The sequence below is a fragment of the Oenanthe melanoleuca genome, chromosome 2 (assembly GCF_029582105.1).
Source record: "Oenanthe melanoleuca isolate GR-GAL-2019-014 chromosome 2, OMel1.0, whole genome shotgun sequence".
Classification (NCBI taxonomy): Eukaryota; Metazoa; Chordata; class Aves; order Passeriformes; family Muscicapidae; genus Oenanthe; species Oenanthe melanoleuca.
Genome location: NC_079335.1, coordinates 106,576,205 through 106,596,603, shown reverse-complemented (window position 1 = coordinate 106,596,603; position 20,399 = coordinate 106,576,205). Strand labels below are relative to the sequence as shown.

General features: G+C 37.9%; 1 protein-coding gene across 4 annotated transcripts in view; it reads right to left on the bottom strand.

Annotated features, from left to right (window-relative positions):
* CPNE4 (copine 4) overlaps nt 1-20,399 on the bottom strand; it is a 214,149-nt gene that overhangs the window by 73,454 nt on the left and 120,296 nt on the right. For all 4 annotated transcript variants that reach the window (XM_056485293.1, XM_056485294.1, XM_056485295.1 and 1 more), the window contains 4 exons: nt 19,823-19,894; nt 16,360-16,434; nt 10,814-10,897; nt 9,790-9,879 (listed from right to left, as the gene is read on the bottom strand). In XM_056485293.1, coding sequence (XP_056341268.1) covers nt 9,790-9,879; nt 10,814-10,897; nt 16,360-16,434; nt 19,823-19,894 — 321 coding nt within the window. The remainder of the gene's footprint in view (nt 1-9,789; nt 9,880-10,813; nt 10,898-16,359; nt 16,435-19,822; nt 19,895-20,399) is intronic.

The following is a 20,399-nucleotide window of genomic DNA, read 5'->3' as shown; positions in this document are numbered from 1 at the left end:
GGATCAACTTAACTCCTTTATTAATGGCATTTATCATCAATCTGAAGCAACATTCCCACAAACACTCCCTGTCAATTCCATTTTACTCATTAATACTTCTAGTGGTACTATGAAGAAAATACTCCCGAAATCTAAAAATCTGTCAAAAAAAATATCTGGAAATTTTTTACTTCCATATTTTATCCTGGTCAAAAACTGAGGACTTATTTCTGGCACTCTAATAAAGCATTTTTTCCAATATTTTGAAGTGCAAGGGTCTGAAACACTGTTGTCTGTCTGAGAGAACAATCGTGTCTCCCTAATGTGAGTAGCCTACTTCTCAATTAGCCTGTAAAAATTAACCTGCCTTTCCAGACATTAGTCACCAGACTCTCAGATGTTTACTTGCAACTAGAAATGGATTAATTAAAAACCCAGAAGTAGCTGATATCAAACAGGGATTCTGTTGAAGGGCAGTATTTTAATGAAAAATATATAAGCTGATATGTACAAGAAAGGAAGACAGCAGAGGGCTGTGCATGTGTAACCAGGGTCAGTATTTGAATCAGGATGAGTATTTGAAGGCATATACAGAATTTCCTATGCTCTACTCCCACTGCCACAAAATAGTAAAGGACTAGACTGGCTTATCCATGTGTTTATACACAGCAAACAAGACACACTTCAGCCCTAAATAATCCATTTACCTTTTCATAAAATTTTACTGGAGCAGAAAAAAACCCTTGCAGTATGACCTACTAGCAGTATGCACATCACCTTGCTCTGGATATGCAATCTCTCAGATAATGAAGCCCAAACCATTTAAACGTTTTTCAAATGAAAATCAGTGAAAAAAAAAAAAAAAAGAAGTTTAAATTTCATTTTGCAAGCTCCAAGCATTCATCATAATAATGAAAGTACATGGTACCAGTATCTTTCTGTCAGATTCTAGTGAACATCTAGAGAAAGGGATATTCCTCTTTACTTCACCACATTTTCACAGTTACTGGCAGTGAAGGACTTTGCACTCTTATGAAGTTGGAAAGAGCATCTAATAGATGCTGTTAAAAGCCAGCCAGAATGCAATAACTACTCATGAATTTGTCTACTCAAATTTTTAGCACATTGACAGATTTTGGCCTCCCAACATCCTTTGACAAAATACCCCTGTCCCATCACTGAATTGTGTTGCATAAAAACAGAACTTCCTTTGTGCCTGGTCATAGTGATTTTCACATTCATGTGCCCTGAGGACAAATAAACCATTGCCACATCATTTCCCTCAAGTCATTCATGATTTCAGAGTTACCTCTTTATCTTTTCCTACCATAGAAAAAAAAAATTCTATCAGCAAATCCTGGAATTTCTCAGAAATAAAATCAATAAGGAGACTCAATAGGAAATCTAGGCTAGCAGTGTAATGGTCAACAGAGGTGATTAGTATATCTAAACAAACCTTAAGCATTTGATACCTAGAGCTGTCTAAGAGATCAAGTGCTGATGCTGCTGCTGTTCCTATGTTGTTACTTCAGACCAAGGCAATTTGGAGTGTAAGGGGCAGGCACAGCCTCTTATATCACCTCTTCTAAAAGCAGATTAGACAACTCAACAGCCTGTACTGGTACTACTGAGAAATGATTTCTAATACTAAAAATGCAGATCTAAACTTTAACAGAATGCATGTTAGATGAGATCCTTAAGTACAGAAGCTCTAAATACATATTCTTAGCGTGAGACAAAGTTCACAATTTTCAAGTAACCACCATGTAATAAGACACCTTCTAAAATATTTGCATTTAGACATACTTAATACCTATTCCTGCCCTAGAGATGCCTTGAATAACAACTTACAACTAGGCTCCAGAAGGTACTTCTTCTATTTTTTTTAAACAAATGTATTATTTTGCCTAAAATTTGACTCTGCTGGGTTGCCTGAGAGTACTACAATTTAAAATACACATATTTTATTATCTGCACCATGTAACCATTTTTGCATGGCAGTATGTTAGTGCATAAGCAATCAAGTACAATTTATGAGTAGAAATTTAAGGTAATTTTTCTGTTTAAAGCATGTAGTTCATAGCAAAGACTACATTTATTACAAGATTTAACAACAAGGAAAAAATTTCCATGAGTGTCTAATTTTCAATTTACACAGTAAAAAATACATCAGGAAAGAAACCAAAGGCCTTTGTAAGTTGATTATGTGTCAGCCAATGTGAGGCTTTGCTCCTTTATAAGAGACTGAAATGAGATGGTCCAGAAATTGCCTTCTCTATTTTTTCCAATCTCAACAGAAAGAAATGAAAAAAAGAATATAAAAAACTGACTTCCAGTTCTAATATCATGGGATGCTGTAAGTCACACAGTAAAATGTCCTGTAGACACAAAGGCATAAAATGATGGATTTTCTTTATGATATGCAAGACTTTAAAATTCTCTCACCACAGCATTCAGCTGCTTTACAAGGTTACAGCTATGCCTAATCCTGATCTGTTTTAGTGAAAGCAGAGCTTCATTCTATTACTATAATTCAAAATGGTAACACTTGTTTCTAAACTTACACAATAAGAAGCTCTGAACTAATTCTGGGGTCTGTAAGGATGTTCAGTGCACTATCAACACAGAGATATGAAAATTGGGAAGAATGTAGAGGTCATTTAATTAATTGGCATCCCATATGCCTACCCTCCGTTATGGAATGATCCTCATTACCAGGGCTGTGCTTTGTTTCATTTTAAATGGTCCCAGGGATGGGATTTAGTGCTCTATCAGCTATTCCCCAGTGAAGGAACCAGACCTCTGATTTGGATTACAGTCAGCAGCACTTATAGGAGGCTCTGCCTCATTTCAGGGGATTAAAACTTGGTTGCAAAAATAATGAGAAAGAGCTCTTCAAAACATTTCTCATACAGATGACTTGCATAGCAAAGCTGTAGAAGCCTGTATTTATTTGTCTTAGGATGGAACCATGAAGGCAGTAAGCAATTTGAAGGAAGCTCACAAGAAATGAAATGTACAAATTATATGGAGGCAATCCTCTTATTTGCAAAAGCGAAAGAGAGAAAACACTCCTCAGATCCCCTAATCAGACAAACATATTCACATAAAATATTTTTGTTTGTTGTCCTCTCTGCCCTTGTTTCAGTCTATGAATTCTCCTTGCAATGCCAGTGGGAAATTTAATTTCTTCCCAAAAGATGATGGAACTGGGGGTAGTGGTAAGGAATGGGAAGTAAAAATCTCTTTTTATGGGGTAAACTCCAAAATTTGGTCTGTCAGAGTAATGCATTGCTTGGGAGAAAGACTCCTGTCCCTTGCTAGCCTGTCAATTTTTTTTAAATATACCAGCTCTTCAGCCTTCTACCACCTTCTGCCACCTTTTTCAGCACCCAGGCCCCTGGAAATGTGAATATCACCCCTTTTCTTTTTAACCCCAGTGTATCAGATGATCTCTCCTTGTGCAATTCACTTGGACCCTTAATTATTGTGACAACACTTGTTATTTAGAGAGCTCTTTCATCTTCAAAGCACTTCACAAACACCAATTAACCCAAATCTAGATTAATTATTCTGACAATTAATCTGCCACATATTCAGCAATTCCTGTAATGGCTATTGAAGTCATCAGAATGAATTCACTTGACTCCAACAGATATGGGATCAAGCTCATTTCTTGAGTCTAATTCTCTCTCCTAAATCTTAACTGCAACATGGTATTTTCTTCCCCAGCATCTTCAGCTGCTTTATCAAGAATACAACAAAGGAATGGCAAGAGAAAAAAAAAAAAAAAAAAATCTGTAAACTGGGATCACGAACACATGGAGTTAATCAGTGTTGTTTTAATGGTCATCTCAAATCTTACATTCCACCTGCACTGAGTTTATGAAGATTGATCAGGTCAGTCCTAGACACACTCAGGCAAACCAGGGGTCCAAACACACTGCTGCAATTAGTGAATTCAGGAGGCACTCATTTTATGATAAGCTGATTGCTAAATTACAGATTAACCCAAACACACAACAGGTTGAGTGGCTGCAGCAAATTCCCCACAGTCACTGTAAACCTTATGAATAGGCACCTAAAGTTTTCAATAATCATTGTAGTGCCTGTGCTAGCACTTCTCTCTCTCATGTAGAGAAAGGAAGGGGAATATGAAAGAAAAAGGAAAAGAAATATTTACTTGAAGTGAGGGTTTGATGGTATTTATGGAAGAAGATCTCAGACTCTCCCTGTCCAAATGTGTTGTTTAATTCTATAACCCACAAAGTAATGCATCATTCTCTCTGAAGACTTTTTAATAAACTTTTTAATATCCATAATCATCAACTGCACAGTTAGCTCTAGAAGAACTTTGCCGAAAACTCACAACACAGTAACATCCTTGAAGTGGCTAATAAATAAATAAATATTATTCAGACTAAAAAGAAAGAGTCACATTCTCCAAGAGTGAGGCAATTATTCTACAGATTCCACGAAAATGCTTTGACCTAATGAAAGAGGAAACAACTTACTGAAAAAGAAATTTGAGAGTATCTTTTGATTCATCTGAAAGGCATGTAAAGGTTGAGTCCCCCTTTCTTATTTTTGAACATTTTCTACAAGAAGGACTCCATTTGCAAATACCTCTTCAACAACACCAGGGTATGCAAGCAGAGAATGATTGGCTCTACTGCCATTAATTTGGTGAGTAAATTGAAGGGAAAATGTAGAACTGCTTAGTTAATCAAGTATGACTGAAATCACCCAATCAAGTAAATAACCAGCAAGTCTAGCCTGTGCTGTAATTTGTTCTTGGTGCCAGTTTCTTTCTACATGGAATTAAAAGCCCAAAGAAAACAGCAACAATAAATGAGCCTTCTCTTATGGAGCAGTATAAAATCCCTCAGTTCATGCCTTTCTAATCATCATTTGACACTATTTGAATTGCCTTTTAAGCTATGTGCTTTTTAAAATCCTGCAGAAATTATTGCTGTTGACCACAAACTGTATCTTTCCATACTAGTGCTTCAAACACTCTGACAGCTAAACTGTGAAAGAACAAAAGTACTAATGTACTTGTCTGAATATAATATTCCTTGTATTTTAGTATATACTTGGTCTTCTTCACAGGTTCTGCTCAGTTACTTCCACTAGTGGCTTTCAGTGATACTGAGGGTTTATTAAAGGATTACAGTTTATAATATACCTGCATAAGCAGAGCTGTAGTCAAGTATTAAAGGTCACTGAAAACTTATTGATCTAGAGAACACAGCAGCAATAACTCAGAGAATATCAAAATAGCCACTGCTATTTGCTTTTCCTTAACTCAGAATGGAGCAGACAATCTACAAGAAGCAATTTCTTCCCATAATGATCCATCATTTTCATGAAAGAGTCAACACTTTTAAGAAATCAAAAGGAAAGAGAAGGTTACAACTGTCTGAGGAAGACTCATCATTTCACCCCAAAAATGCCATAGTAGACACCAGGGAAGAGATTATTATATTAATAACAAATTCCCATGTAATGATTTTAATTAATAAAATTAAAATAAAGTGATTATCTATTTACATCCAGAATAATGTCAAGATCTTTCTTGTAAGCTGTGGAGCTTCTTCTATTAATTTTTGTAATGAGGTTCACATTATTTAATACTATCAACAAGGCAGAAGCAGCACTGCACAGATTACTAATTTAAACAAAGTGCAGGTCTCTCGAGAAGACCTTCTTAACAATGACCTACCAAAAAATGTGGAAAATTCACAGTCTGAAAATCCACATTGGAAAGGGACCTATTTATCAAGATCTAGTATGGAAATAAATTGAAAATGAGTCCTGAGTGCACCTTGCTAGGACTAAGAGTATCATAGGTTCACTGGGATTTACAAGCAGATGGAAGCAGACTCCTCAGCAGAAATCCAAACAATTCCTGTCCAGATCAGATGGACAGAGCCAAGGAAGTCAACTGGACATAAAACAGGGAAATATGGCAGAACCAAGTTTTAACCTCATCAGAAGTTCACAGGAAGAGAAAACCTTCCCATGGACACCAGAAGAAAGCACCAGTGCTGTCTGGGGGCTTCAGGCTCCAAAGAGCCATCCACACACACAGAGAGAAGTTTTATAACCCAGGGCGTGGAGCAGCCCTGGTAACCACAGCTGTGTGTCCCACTCACAACTGCACGTGCACCAGATCCATCCTGAGCATCACCTGCAATCTGGGACAAGCAGGGATGAAGCAATAACCAAACTGACAGCAATGATAGAGTTGCAACCTACAGATTTTTGAAAGGCAGAAAAATATCTAATGGCCATGCTCCTTTTGAAAATTTCCCCTGTGTAGGTGGAAGATGGAGAGGGCTTTCTATACAGACATGACATGTGCTTCCCACTCTCCTAGCAGCTTATCAGTTCACCTCAGCAACTTTTTTATTCCAGCTTTTTTTGGCCTCAGTTCCTACTTTTCCTCGTGAACAGAAATTCTTCTGGGCAGAATAACAAGCACCTTGTTAGGCATTTATTTCCCAAGTATTAGAGCACCTAATACCAGAACAAAAAGAGATTATTTTTCTGCATACATTACCAGGACTTCTCTAGAAAAAGAACTCTGCAATTATTAGAATGGGTGGGCAATAGATGATCCCTACCAGAAAGTAGCCACAATACAATCTTGTATTTCAGGCAAACCTTTGATGACCATAACTCTCATGCTGAAACCAGATTTGAATGCCAAAGTTGTACAATTTACAGCACTTTCAGCACAACAGACTAGGAAAAACCTGCCCTCAGAAGGAGTACAATCCTCACTCAGATTTGTCAGTAGTTACTGTAGTGATTTGAAAATCTTTACATATTAGAAAAGCAATGCACTGCTTTTGGATCAAAAAGGTATTTTGTTCACTTCAATACATACACTAATTGTCTGTCCTGTTGGCATTAAAAGAAGGTATGATTGGCACTGAAGTGTGACCAGACTTCTTGGATGGTTTCAGTGTCTGGGAAGAAAAGCTCAGTAGGTTCATAAATCTAATATATCCTTTTCATAATAAAACCTAGAGCAGCAATAATTGTAATAAAGTTTTACAAGGTGTCCTGAGAGGAATAAAATGTTCATTATTCTCTGCACCACAGCTAAATAAAGCAAAATTATTTTTTCCTTAAAAGCCCATAAGGAATTCAAATTAACAGATTTTGTAAAGAATGCTAGCAAAAGACTTTTGGCAGACCCTATTGGTTGCTTTGATTTTAGTGACCTTGCTCATCTTATCTTTCTAAACAGACATTTTAAACCAGAAAGTTTCAAATGCCCAGACAGTGTAAAGACTGCTTGGGGTGCAAGACTTATGAAGAACAAGCTTCCTGTAAGTTGAACAACTTTCTGTGAGTTGTTCTAGGGTATTTTCCCATGTTAATCCTCATTACCCATAACAAAAATCTGAATTCTAAGCTCAGCACCCGTGTGAATTCAGTGGCACAGATGAAGGGCCAGGTTTCCAAATAGCCTACAGGGGTAAACCAAAGGTAGGCACAACTGCAAGGTGTCTGCAGTTAAGAATTTCCACAAGGTCATAGCTCCCTCTGAGCCCTTCTGCTGCCTCTTTAAGCCTTAACTCAGATAATGCTTTCAGAGTAAGTTAAAAACTTTCAGCAGGAAGGGACACAAAACTACCCAGCCTTGTGCAATCACTGCTCACAGTGATCAAACAATCTTGGCAAGAAGCTGGTGCTCAGCAAGGCAGCTGGAATACACTAAATCTCCCCAAGTTAAATAAGGCACAGGGAACTCTTCCAACACTTAGCAGCAACATATTGCTATATACTTTATGAAGTGAAACAAAGCAACTGAAGTCAAATTTTCCAAAATATGGTAATGCAAAGAGTGGAATGCTTAGTAAATCAAAGGAAATTAAAGTATAAACATTCATACAGTGCTATACCAGTCACAGACACTTCCTATCTCTAATTCTTATAATTTTCACTCTTCTGTCCTGGCTGCCATGCAATTCCTAGGTTATAGACCATATATAAAAGAAGTAAATAATTATCTGACAAGTATTATATGCTGTCTCTCAAATACAAATGGTTTGGGTGGCTGCTCTACCATAACACTCTTATCTTACACCCACTGAAAGTTGAATTTGAAGTAAGTATCAAGCTTGCTTCTTATTTTACAGCCATAATTAGTTTGAAATATTTCTGTACTCATGAATGATCTGATGCAAATCTTCGTACTTTCAGCTTTTCTGCAAATAGCTGAACTGTAGCCTCAGGCAAATGCTCAGATATCTAAAGCAGGGTTGCAAACATTTGCATACACAAATGAAAAACACAAAAAATTCTCTCAAAAAGAGGGGGAGAAAAGACTGTCTTGAAAATTCTCGGTAGGTTCATAAGCCTGGCTTGCTCTGGTTCTCTTCTTCAGCCATTCTTTCACTAACTTTCCCCTCATCTTCTCTATAGGCAGTCCTAAGATACCACACTTGTTCCTCTTCTCCCTTTTCAGCCTGTCTTTTGGCAGTTCATTTGAAAACAATTTTGACTACTGTCTCTGCCCATAGCTCAAAAGTCCACCTTTATTTCCAGACCCATCTTCTGCCCACACTGAAATGTGAGCTTTTCTTAAACCTTCTCACCTCAATTTCAGAGATAAGAGCATTTTTCTCCCTGTGGAATCTCATTCCTCTGCCTTTTTGCACTTGCCATTTGTTCTCACATTCTAAACTTCATGTTTTGTTTGCTCCTCTTCCTAGGTTTTCTCACCTAAGTGGATTAAAGACCATGTGAACACCATGTGATAAAGGCAGTACTGTGCTAATTCTGCTTTTCATTTCAATATCAGAAATCTGATCCATCTCTTGCCTCAAATTTATATGTTGTTCCATAATAACAGGGCTAGTTCTGGGAATCCAAACATTCATAAGACTGCTTTTTACCCTTTCCACACATATGTGATGTGCATTGCAACATATCCACACCAGCATTTTATTTTTTCTGTCTACATAGTACATCCTCCAGTAAGTAATGAGTGAAAAATGACAACACCCCTTCTGCAGGGTTTTGCAGATACAATGATGAAATAAGAAATGTTTGCAAGGACAAAATAAAATTCTATAAAGCAATTTGGTATAATAAGAAAAAAAAATAGTCATACTTTTGGATCCAATATTCTTTTATCAGGTCTAAGAGTCTGAATAGACATTGATGCTCTTTGTTCAATGTTTTTAACTTAGTATTAGCCTTAAACCTGGTCAGAAGATATAAAGAATTGGATGAAGACTTGATTTAAGCCAAATTAGCCAAAGATTATTTTTTCTACAAAAAAAGCTCCAGGTTCCAAATTATCTCTTTCTACCAACTAGAAACACTTCCATTACTATGGCACATGTCTTTCTGTGGCCATCCTATTCCTCAAGTATAATAACAAATCTCATATTTTAGTGTTTCGTTTACAGAAGGTCTCCAGATATAGAAGTGAGGAAATAGTAGTTAAAATTGTGATAGGGCTGTCTCTTCCCTTGAGTATACTTTCACCAGTTAAATTATGTTGGATTTAAATTATCCAACTGATTGGGAAAAACAGCTCCATCATTTTTTGAGGTTACTATAAGAAATAGAGCAGAGCAGAATACTGTAGAGCATAATCTACTGATTACAGTGGATTACCACTTCTCTGCATCCTTAATTTGATTATGGTAATCATAACACAACTGTGTGATCATCTTTTCCATCAAAGAAGAGGGAAGTGCAGAATAGCAATCTACAGTTGAAAAAGAGAGACCTACTTTTGTTTCCTATGAGTAAAACTATTAAAAAAGTAGAAATTCTGACCTTTAGCCTGCGATCCTGGTCTCCACTGCACAGAGAATTTACAGACACTTTAAAAGTCTTCCATGCTGGATTTAAGTTATTCATCACAACCTGTAAGGGAAAAGAAGAAAGAGAGCCCTTAACATTTCCACATCCCTCAGCAGAATGCTAACAGGAGTCACAATTCTCAATACAGTACATTCATCAGCAAGAGAAGAAAGCAGAGCTCAGCTGGAGTCTTCAGAACTACATCCAGTGAGATATGAGCCCTTGAGCAACCTGCACTTTCCAACACTCTTCCTCTGGAAAGCCCCTAAAAAGAGCATGAGTGGGAAAATGGAGCCATACACACCCACAGGTGATGCTACAGACATTGCTCCAGCACTGCCACACCTCAGTGGGAGACAATTCACAAGGGAAAGGCTGTAAAGCTGAACTGGAAGCAATGGACTGGGCAATGGGGATGGGCAACATCAATTTCCATGCACATTGTTTGCCTTGCTAGGAAAAGTCTATGGAATCCCTAACAGGTTTATAACCCCTAACACCTGCCACAGCCCCACCCTGTACACCTAAATGTGGTTTTTTTTAAGACAGTGCCAGTCATTACCATGGAACTGTAATGTCACTGGGTGATGAGAAACAAATGCAAAGCACCAGATTGCAATCCCTTTAGCACCAGTAACCTGGGAGAAGGTGGGGAAGAAGCAACACAGTATTAATGGGAAAATATGTCATAGTCTGTAGCCTGGGTTTGCCTAAATCTAGTATTTATATCTCCTGACCTTCCAACAGAGTATCTGCCAGTTTAATTAGGTTTGGACCTTTGGTTTCATCTTCCTTTGCTGTAAGGTGCATAAGTCAAGACCTGATACCCATTACTCACTCCTTTACACTAGAGTGCAACACTAGGAAGTGTTTTTTAAGTATGGGTGTTTGCACACCTACATTTAAAACCACTTACTTTGTGACATGGGAAGCATAAGCTATGCCTCCTGACAGCCCATCTGTATCCTTGAAAAGCAAATTCAACTCTATTCCTTACCTCAGTCCTGTGAACAAGTTGTTGGGTTGCATCATCATTCACCCGAAAAATCTCCAGAAAAGGATCAGATTTGCTGAAAAAATCCTAAAATAAGATACAGGACAGGTTACTCTTAAGCCTTCTTCTTCTTTGAGCTTTTCAGGCACAATGCACTGGTGCTCCCCTGATTGCTAATGAAAAGGAAGAGCCAGAGTAGTTTTAGTGAGACCTCTTGGTGTTTCTCATCAATGCTTCATTCTTGTCCTTGTCTCACAAGGATTCCCGTGGTACTATTGTTGTTCTCAGTTTGACTATTTAATCATGGCATGCAAAACCATAAAATGTCCTTTTACAACTCCTTCCCTTCTTACACCCAGCCCAGTTTCCTGAGCATTAGCTCAGCCATCCACCTAGCTTCTTTCTCTCTGTCTCCATACCTGTTTGGCCTTTTGATACCAGTTCTCTAATGCATTGTATTTGGAAGCATATTTCACACTGGGGTTGAATTCTGCTCACCCACCCTCTCAAAACAGAAATTAATCGGCCAGGACATTGGATGCTATCAACTCACAACAGTACTATAAAAATGGGTTAGAGGTGGTTAGAGAAGCAAGTCCTCTTCAGGGTGTGGTAACATGGCCCATGCTAAGATGACAAGCAGGGCAGGGAAATGCAGGAGATAACTTGACATCTCTAGGCAAATCTGTGACAGACAGCAAGGTTCACATTCACACACTGTAGGACACCTTCTAGTCTTGTATCCAGCTAACAATCCTGAACTTTCTTACACAAATCTAAATTAAGTTGCTTTCAATAGTGCTGTTTCAATTTGGCCATAGGCTCTTTTGTTTCAACATCTCATTTTTTCTGGACATGCTGGCTTGGTGGGGGCGTGGGGAGCAGAGTACCTGGCTGTAAACCCAGGAGGGGGAAGGCTTCCAATTTCTAACTGTGCCATGCTGAAAGAGCAGGATTTAAAAGCACTAAGTCCATTTCCTGTAGTTTCAACTCCCTTCTTAGTTTTCTTCTTCAAAAGAGCCACATGATTAACTTTGTGAATATGAATATCATTCTTCTTCATAGGACATATCCAAAACCACAGACCCCCATGGCAATTTGGGGAAGCGAGAAATTCTGTTCAGTATCCAAGTGTTTCTATGATAGTGTTAGAGTAAAAATTAATATATATAATTCTACAAATGTCTCCTCCACCATACTAATTTTTGATTAGCTGCAAGGCCATTGGTTTGGGAACAACTTTGGATAAGATGCTAGCCAAAATCTGGGCTTGGTAAAATTTCTTTTTAGGGCATTTTTACAATTCTACAAGTTCAACACAAACAAAGAATTCAGGGCTTTGAAAAGGGACACCTGAATTTGAATGTCTTGGGAAGAAAACCATGAGCAAGGCTCAAGGAACCTAACTAAAGTGTTGTCATTCCCTAAAAATGACACAATATTGTATTATTGAAAATGCTGTTTTGTCATTGATCTGCTTCTTTACTTTCTAGAGAAAGCTTCATGGCCCATTTAACAACTGATGCAAAGCACATGAAATTTACTTGTTAAATCCTGCCATGGGGAACAACAAAGCTCTATGTTTGGCTATTTGTTCCAGCTACGTGGTAAACAAGACATTTTATCTTAAACTCTGTAAAACCAATGCAAAATCCAACTAAGTAACTCTAGAGTTTGCCTGAAGGCCCTGATGTAGATTTAGTATCTGGACTCCACTCAAAATTTGAAACTGCTAGTGTATAGGGGGTTTACATGATCAAATTGAAAAGAACAAGCAGAGAGAGGTGTTACTGGTTTAATCATAGTGACACAAAATCCAGAGCGCAAAGGGTTAAAAAAGATTGAGCTGCCTCTTCTCACATGAAAGCTTCTGATTGAAGCTGTGGAAAAGCTTAAAATTAAGAGTTTCTTTAACAAACCCAAATTTGATAAGCTATTTGAAAAAAAAAGAAACCTCAAAATGATGCATGCAAGGAATGCACCCTGGAGTGCAAAAGAATTCAGAAAGGAAGCCAAGATTTAATTTATAGTATCATTCCTAGCTGAGTATCATAAAGGTACAACAGCACATCAGCACAAAGGAAATAATTTTTAATATCTGGTTTTAACTACCAAGATAATACCACATAAAAGGAAAGATTTTAATCATGGATGGTGGTTTATATTACTCCCCCTCCAATGCAAAAACAAGGCACAATTACTTGCAGAATTGAGGTACAAACAAAAAAATCCTTCTGTATTGGAAGTGTTTTGTAATAAGTAGAAATGATAAGCTGAAGAAGCATTTGCTTTCACAATTAACTTTTTTTGGTTGTTATGCTGAACCTAATAGCTCTGCATTATCCCCAGAGAATATCCTCTGAAAGAAGAATAGCTGCAATATATTGTGTTATTTTAATAATATTTAAATGATTAATGTAATATATTTGCCAGTGGTATAAAGCACATCATTCTTTCAGTATGTGCAGCAGTCACACAGCAATAACACAAGTACATGGCCTAAACTTAAAAAAATTAAATATATCTGTTTCTAACCACTTACTTTGACATATTTTTAGTAGATTAATTTTCAGAGCACAACAGTTTTTAAAATTCAGGATTGGGGATCAAGTCAAACATCCCTTAAAAAAGGGCTGAAGCAGCCAAAAACCTAAAATTTTGAATACTACTCAGCAGCTAAACAGGGCATTAGAGGAGGGGGCTTTTTAATAGTATTTTAATACCAGGAAACTGTACAAAAAAGCAATATTAGCTTTTATTTTCCAGATATTTGCTGGATAATCTTTCCCAAACAATGGTAACTGCTTCTCTCAGAGCAGGAGAAGGAGCTTGCCTGCCTCAGTGCTCATAATTTATTATAGCTATCATAAAAAACATAGCTGCTTGTTATGGTAATTGTGACACAGCTATTAATGCAATAAAATCCTTCCAAAAGTTATTATTCCACAGTGAAGTGTTCTCAGTGGATCTCTTGAAACAAAGATGTGCCATTTGAGCTGACAGGGCTTCAATAAAACATGAAAAAGCAGTTATACCTTCCAAATAAGCACTGCAATAAAAAATATAACCATTATTTCTGCTAAAGTCAGTTAACTAAAGGAAACTCTCATATCTGTCATTTTCCTATAATATTTCACTGAATGTTTCAGTCACTCCAGTAGGGAAAAAAAATTAGACTTTGTTTTGTAGCTTCTCCAAAATTTTTGCAGTTTTATGTCAGGAGAGTAAAAAACATGCAACAAACATATCCTGCCTGTTAAATCCTATCAACAAATTTTTTTTTAATTTTCCAAAAATGTGTTAACATATTTTTCCTTAGTGTAGGAAATAGATGCACTTAAGGACCCCAATCTGGATCTGCTTTCAAGGATCTCCTTTAAGGGATGAAGGAAGAATATTCCTGTCCATACAAGAGAGTAATGGATGGAAGGAATTTATTTTTCTTTTTATCCTTAGAGCACATACATGATGTTCCCCCACCCCTCCCTTTATCCACAGGTGGTGAGGCATTAGGATTCTACTTTTCTTCTGCCACTCCCACAGCTACCAGTGCAGGAACCCCAGGGCTTCCAAAGGTGCCCCCAGGTAGAGCATGAGTGACTGCTTCCAGAGGCTTCCTCTCTTTTCCAGGAGACTCCAAAGCCAGTTTCAACCCTCAGTTTGATTCCCTGATGCTACATCCCTACTCAGGTGTTCACTCCTCTGAATGGGGAAAGGCATGCAAAACCATGCTGAGGATTTTACAATATGGGTTCTTCTCGATTCTTTGATTGTTTTTTTTTTTCCTTTTTGTGACATCAGAGCACTCGTTCTTTTTCACCAATGGCTGAGCTATGCAATTTAAGTAATTTCAAGCCTTAATAAAAGTAATTACTAATAGTGCCCTTGCATCTAATGATGTCAAAGTTCATGATAAGCCTTACACTTTTCTTGTAGAGGAAGTAAATCAAGCTTCAGCCAGGCATTGAGCTATATCTTTAGCTGGAGGAAATTTAAAGGCTTTTTTCAATGCAATAGATTTCCAGAGATTTTCATCAGTTGAAGACAGGAGTTTTGATTCAGATAAGACATGATGAGTCACTGCTTGACTTGCACACTGCATCATCCAAGAATTCTTTATTAGATGAAGCCTACCTTGACTGCCATGTTAAAATGGCAAGAATGACAATACTGTTGCAATATTTCAGACTGATTCTTCTCACCTTATCCCCATAAAGTGTTCCAATCACTCTCTAAAACTGTTGCCCAGACAACACTGACCTGGCTCAGAATTGCATCCTGGCAGTATCCTTTTAATTTTCACCAACAAGAGCTGGAAGGAATCCTAGTAATTAAAGCAGCTTGCATTTTGCATTTGTGGAAAAGCAATAACTAAGAGGAGTGTTATTATGTTGTTTATGTCCTTTCCTTTTTCCTAGATGTGACAGCATGTGGAACAGGAAGAAACTTGTGTACAAGTTTGGGAATTACATCTAAAGATATCTGTCCAAAGAAAGGTTGTTAAATTTATATTTTGACACCTAAATAAATTACGCAATTCAAAACCACTCAGACTCCAGCAACTCTGAAAGAGGAAAGTAATTTATTTTTCAGATGAGAAGCAAATTCAGGTCCTGATCATTTATGATTGTTAATGATCCTGAGCACAGTAAAATTTTATAAATTTATAAAGTTTATTTTAAAGTTATATACCAGTACTATTTATCTTTTCTTTCTGCTTGCCTGAGATTTTCCGATAGTTGAAAATATTTTTCATAAGTTACAACACAGTTTTGAAAACCTGAATGTATATGTACTGATTAGATTTTAAGCTGCTCTCACATCAGGTGTTTACAAGATCACACTTGGGGCATCACAATCCTAAACCTTTGTATAGTTCTGCCACATGCTTTTAATTAGAAGCACCTTCATATATAACAAGGGACTATATATTTCAAAGTATTCTATGCCTGCTATTACAGTGAAATAACAGAGAGTGGTACAAGAAGTCATCAGGTTTTCTTGGGCTGAGAGATGCTTATTATATGTAAATTGCTAAACAACAACAGATATTTTCAGAAAGGCATACTCCTTACAATGTAGAGTAGTGTTTGAGTCAGTAGAAAGTTTTCTTCCTAAAGAAGGAAAAAATAACAAATATGCAAGTCTTTTTCTTGCATTTGAGCTGCATTTTATTGAACAAAATGTGTATTGTGACTGAGCTGTAATGAAGTTTTCTATCTGTATTTTAGGAAACTTCAACGATAACATCAGTGACTACTCACAGAAAGTTCACTTCTCTAAACACTTCTGATCTGTGGCATTTTACATAATTAAATTGTCTTGGTGGTAGTGTAATTAACTTGTCTTGGTTTTAATTAGATTCCGTTGAGTTTTTTATTTTTAAATTACTTTGCAACTCGAGGAAAGCCTCATTGTGAGCATTCATCTGAAAACCCTGATGTATTTAATAACACGAGGTAAAAAAATATCTGCCATGGAAAATCTCATCAAGTTATATTTGCAGGCACCCTTATATCTTTCAGAAAGGTTAATATCGAGCAGCTTACCTTGTCATCCAATTTCCGTGCACTGAATGAAAGTTCAACGTAGTCATCGTTGCCAGACAGCTCCTCAGCAATCACCTAAATGGAAAGCTACAGCTGAGCTGGGCATGGTGCAATGCAAGGGGAGGACAATGCCATCTTCCACCCCCATTTAGGAGACTCAAGTGTGGAACAAGTTAATGGAAGGACATCACCTTGGTCAGCCCATAAAGCTGAATCACTGTGTCCATGCACAGACATCCACATCCACCAGAGATCCCCCTCCTCTGACCAAGTACTCCTCTCTCCTCAGAGAATTCCACAATCTCACAGTATCCAAGAGAACAAAAATGCTCTACAGAAGTTGTATTACTCGGTTCTAAAGCCCAATTATTTTTATGCCACTTCAGCATAATTTGGCAGGATAAATGAAAAAAGGAGTGATGTCACCTGGCACTAGTTGCCATGAAAGGCACATTTACAGCAGGAGAGCTCTCCTGGTATAGTTTTTCTGCAATAGCTGCACTGGCAAAACAATTTACTGTAGATGGAGTCAGAAACAAATAATCTTAAACTAATATAGTGTGATCCCTTCAGATGGTGTAAGCTGTATCAATAGTGATGTCAGTCACTGTGCTGTGCAATGTTATTAAAAAACCCAACAGAACCAACTAAACCAGTTTCCTAAGCAAGCCATTAAAATGCCTCAGGGAAGAGAAGATATTAACCAAACCTGGGATATTTCACTGAAAAATATTCTTTGAAACAAATCACATTATATCCTATTTGACAGCTTTAAAACCTTTTTCCCTATTGTAAATGTTCTCCTCGGGGATTAAACCTCCCAAAAGAACTTATTTCCTGGGTGTTTCATATTCATGACCACACACAGTGCAGCCATGCCAGCTTCCCAGACAGGCTCTGACTGTCTCCACCACTTAAAGTCCTTGAGGAGCTGCTGGGAAAACCCAAAAATTTGCCAAACTGGCTTGGTAGCAGCTACTGAGTGCACTCCAAAATATGAACCCATCAGAGGGGCACATGGCTCCTATTTCAGAATGAAACTATTTCAGGAAGGGCAGCAGCTGCCAGAGGCAAGAGACACAAAGGAAGGGGAGGTGGGAGGCCTGGAATGCCATCCTAAAGAAGACCCAGGAGGAGCATGGAGAAGGCCAAGCTGTGGGGACACAGCTGGAGATCCACTCTCAGAAGGAGGTGCTCCACGTGGGAGAAGGCACCTCTGGGCTCATCCTCAGTAATGCTGGAGTAGAGATGCCCCTGAAGGGCAGAACTAAGAAAATGAGGGAAAAAACCTCAAAGAGCAGAAAAAAAAAATCACTATTTTCTGATCCTGACCTGTGTCACACAACACCTCATCAAAGGGACTGAGCACAACATGAAGTGAAGGCAAAGGGAGTGGAGACTGTGAAGGAAGGAGGAGAAGTGTCAGAAGTGGCGTACAGGGGAGGGGCAGGAAAAGCATTTTCTTTTTGGTCCTATTTGCTTCTGAGTAGTTAAAAGTTTACTTTGATTGGCAATTCATTATTCAATGAAGTAACATTTTCCTTGAGTTGAGACTATTCTGGCTGTGACATCTCCCAGCCATGAGCTGTAGTGTTTCTCCAAGCAAAACACTCACATGCAGCCACACAGAGGCACAGATGCTTAACTGGGCATTAAAGTACCATCACACAGGCACACACATGGTGTGTCACAACTTCCAGGCAAACATCAGCTTGCTGGAAATTGGACCCATGCAGTCTGACACATTTCTCTTCCTTGCAGTCTGATGGTTTAAGAGATTTGGGTAAGCTGAGCATGACCAACAGTGCTCTGGGACTTGCACACCCAATTTCACTAGTATTTCTAACTGAAAATAATGAACCTGCTGTTTTAAAGGTTTACAGACTTACAGCTGGAGAAGGTGAACAGTGTTGTTTGCTTCCCACAGTCATATTTTAAGATTGTGTGGATGAGTCTTTACAGAGTCAAAATAATAAAACTCCAGCAAAACTTGCTAAGATAGGAACTTTCAAAATCCTATGAACAACTCATAATTCACTACACTGAATGAGTTAGGAAACTAGTATTTCTAACTTCCATACTTGACAGACACCTGGTATGTCCCCAGGTCCAGAAATAATGATAATTAGTCAGTTTTTCATTATTCTGTTGAAACAAAAAAAATTTCCACGCAATATTTTTTTGTCTGGTCTCAGTTTTCTCCCATTCTAGTGAAGTCAACCTGCTCTTTAGAACTGTTGGACAGAAACCAAAGCTTGTAACTAAGATCCATATTTCATGGTTATCATCCAGTGTGAGGTCAGTAGGGACTATTAACTAATTTTCTTTCATCTTCTGTTTATCACAGTGATTTAATTTCTGCCAGAACACTCCCCTAACAAGCCTAATGATTTTAGTTGTACTAGAGCATTTGTGTTTTCACAAGACTAAACTACTTGGAGCTCCTCAAAGAACAGAAGGGAGGTCCAGAACACCACGGGGATGGGTGAGATGAAGTATGCCCAGATTGTCCCAGCAGGCAAACCACATGAAGTTATTTAGGGAACAAAACTCTCTTCTGGTTCTATGCAGCCAGATGAGTGGGGAACTCCTTCCCAACCTCAGACCAAAACCAATGTGTTATTGTATGCATTTAAGCCAATCAATTCCCAGCCAAGCACCAAGGAAGACATCTAAGAAATCAAACTCCCTGTGCTCTCAGAAAGTACCTGACAGTCTGCTGTCTCTTTTGTGGGTGAAGGCAGAAAAAAAAAATCTGAAAAATCAAGCCAGAAGAAAACCATCTGGCAAATCATACATTGAGGAAAAAAATCCTTCTCAATTTCATGAGGCAACAGAACAGAGATCCCCAAAGCAGAATATTTTATTATAGCTCTCATCTTAATGCAGACCTGCAAAAGTCACAAGCATGCCAGGTTCAGTGTAGACAAGACTGAGCTCCCAAGTGAGCCAGCACAGAGAAAGATGAAAGAGAGGTAATACACTGATTTTCAGATTTCAAGAACACATGGGGCTATGACAATCCAGTCCTTAGCTGCATTACAGCACATCTAAAACTAATCTCATCAAACTTTTTTCTTTTTTGCCTAAGAAACTGGGAAAAGCCCAAGGGAAAAGAAAAATAAGGCTCCTTTATGTGTCAAAGCTGGTAAAAATTAATTTCCGAAGGTTCTAGTCCTTTGACTAAAGGTATTCAAGCAGCAGAAATTACTTGCTGTCATCCAAGTACCTTAAAAGTAGTAGTAGTAAGTATTGTGGCTTTTTACAAATCATACATTATTTGTTGCATTTCCTTAAGACAAGGAAATTTGTCAGAAACAGTGCAAGTCATCAAATAAAAAATTTAAATACATTTCTCAATCAAGGGTTGTTGGTGGCTTAGCAGGATGCTTTTAGAGAGAATTAGTCACTTTAGATATTTCTAAATAACAGGAAAACAAAAGCATATTTAAGACTGACTTACTGTTATAGATGACTTTCCTGCTGTGTTGCCATGTTTGAGTAAGGACTTGGAGAGCTTCCTCTGAGAAACAATCTGCACAAAATTAAAAACAAAGGGAAAAACAATTAGAATCTGTAGTAAATACATGGTTTATTGTGATTTCAGTTTTAAATTGCTTTCTTTTTCTTTTTTCCTTTTGTATCAAGGTACTTTCTCAATCCATGATCAGAGTTAATGCAGTGAGACCACAACCAACAAGAAAGGTCCTCCAGGAAGGCTGCATGGGATGCAATGGGAGGACAAAACAAGCAGTTGGGGTCAAGCAGAAAGGGGAGAACACAATTCACTGCACTGAACAGAACAGTGAGAAACACACAGATTTTTAAGTATTGCAATGATGGACAGAAGTAAGGGTTAACTGGGCTCAAAAGGCAGTAAGAAGGGAGCTGTGCACAGCAAATCTATCAGAGATACCTCCAAAACTCAACTCGTTAATTTTTACTGGAAACTGAAGTCCATTTACAATGAGAAGGAATTAATTTTATCTCAAAATATCAGCAACTCTAAATTCAGGGCAGAAGCAAACAAGCTGCCATAT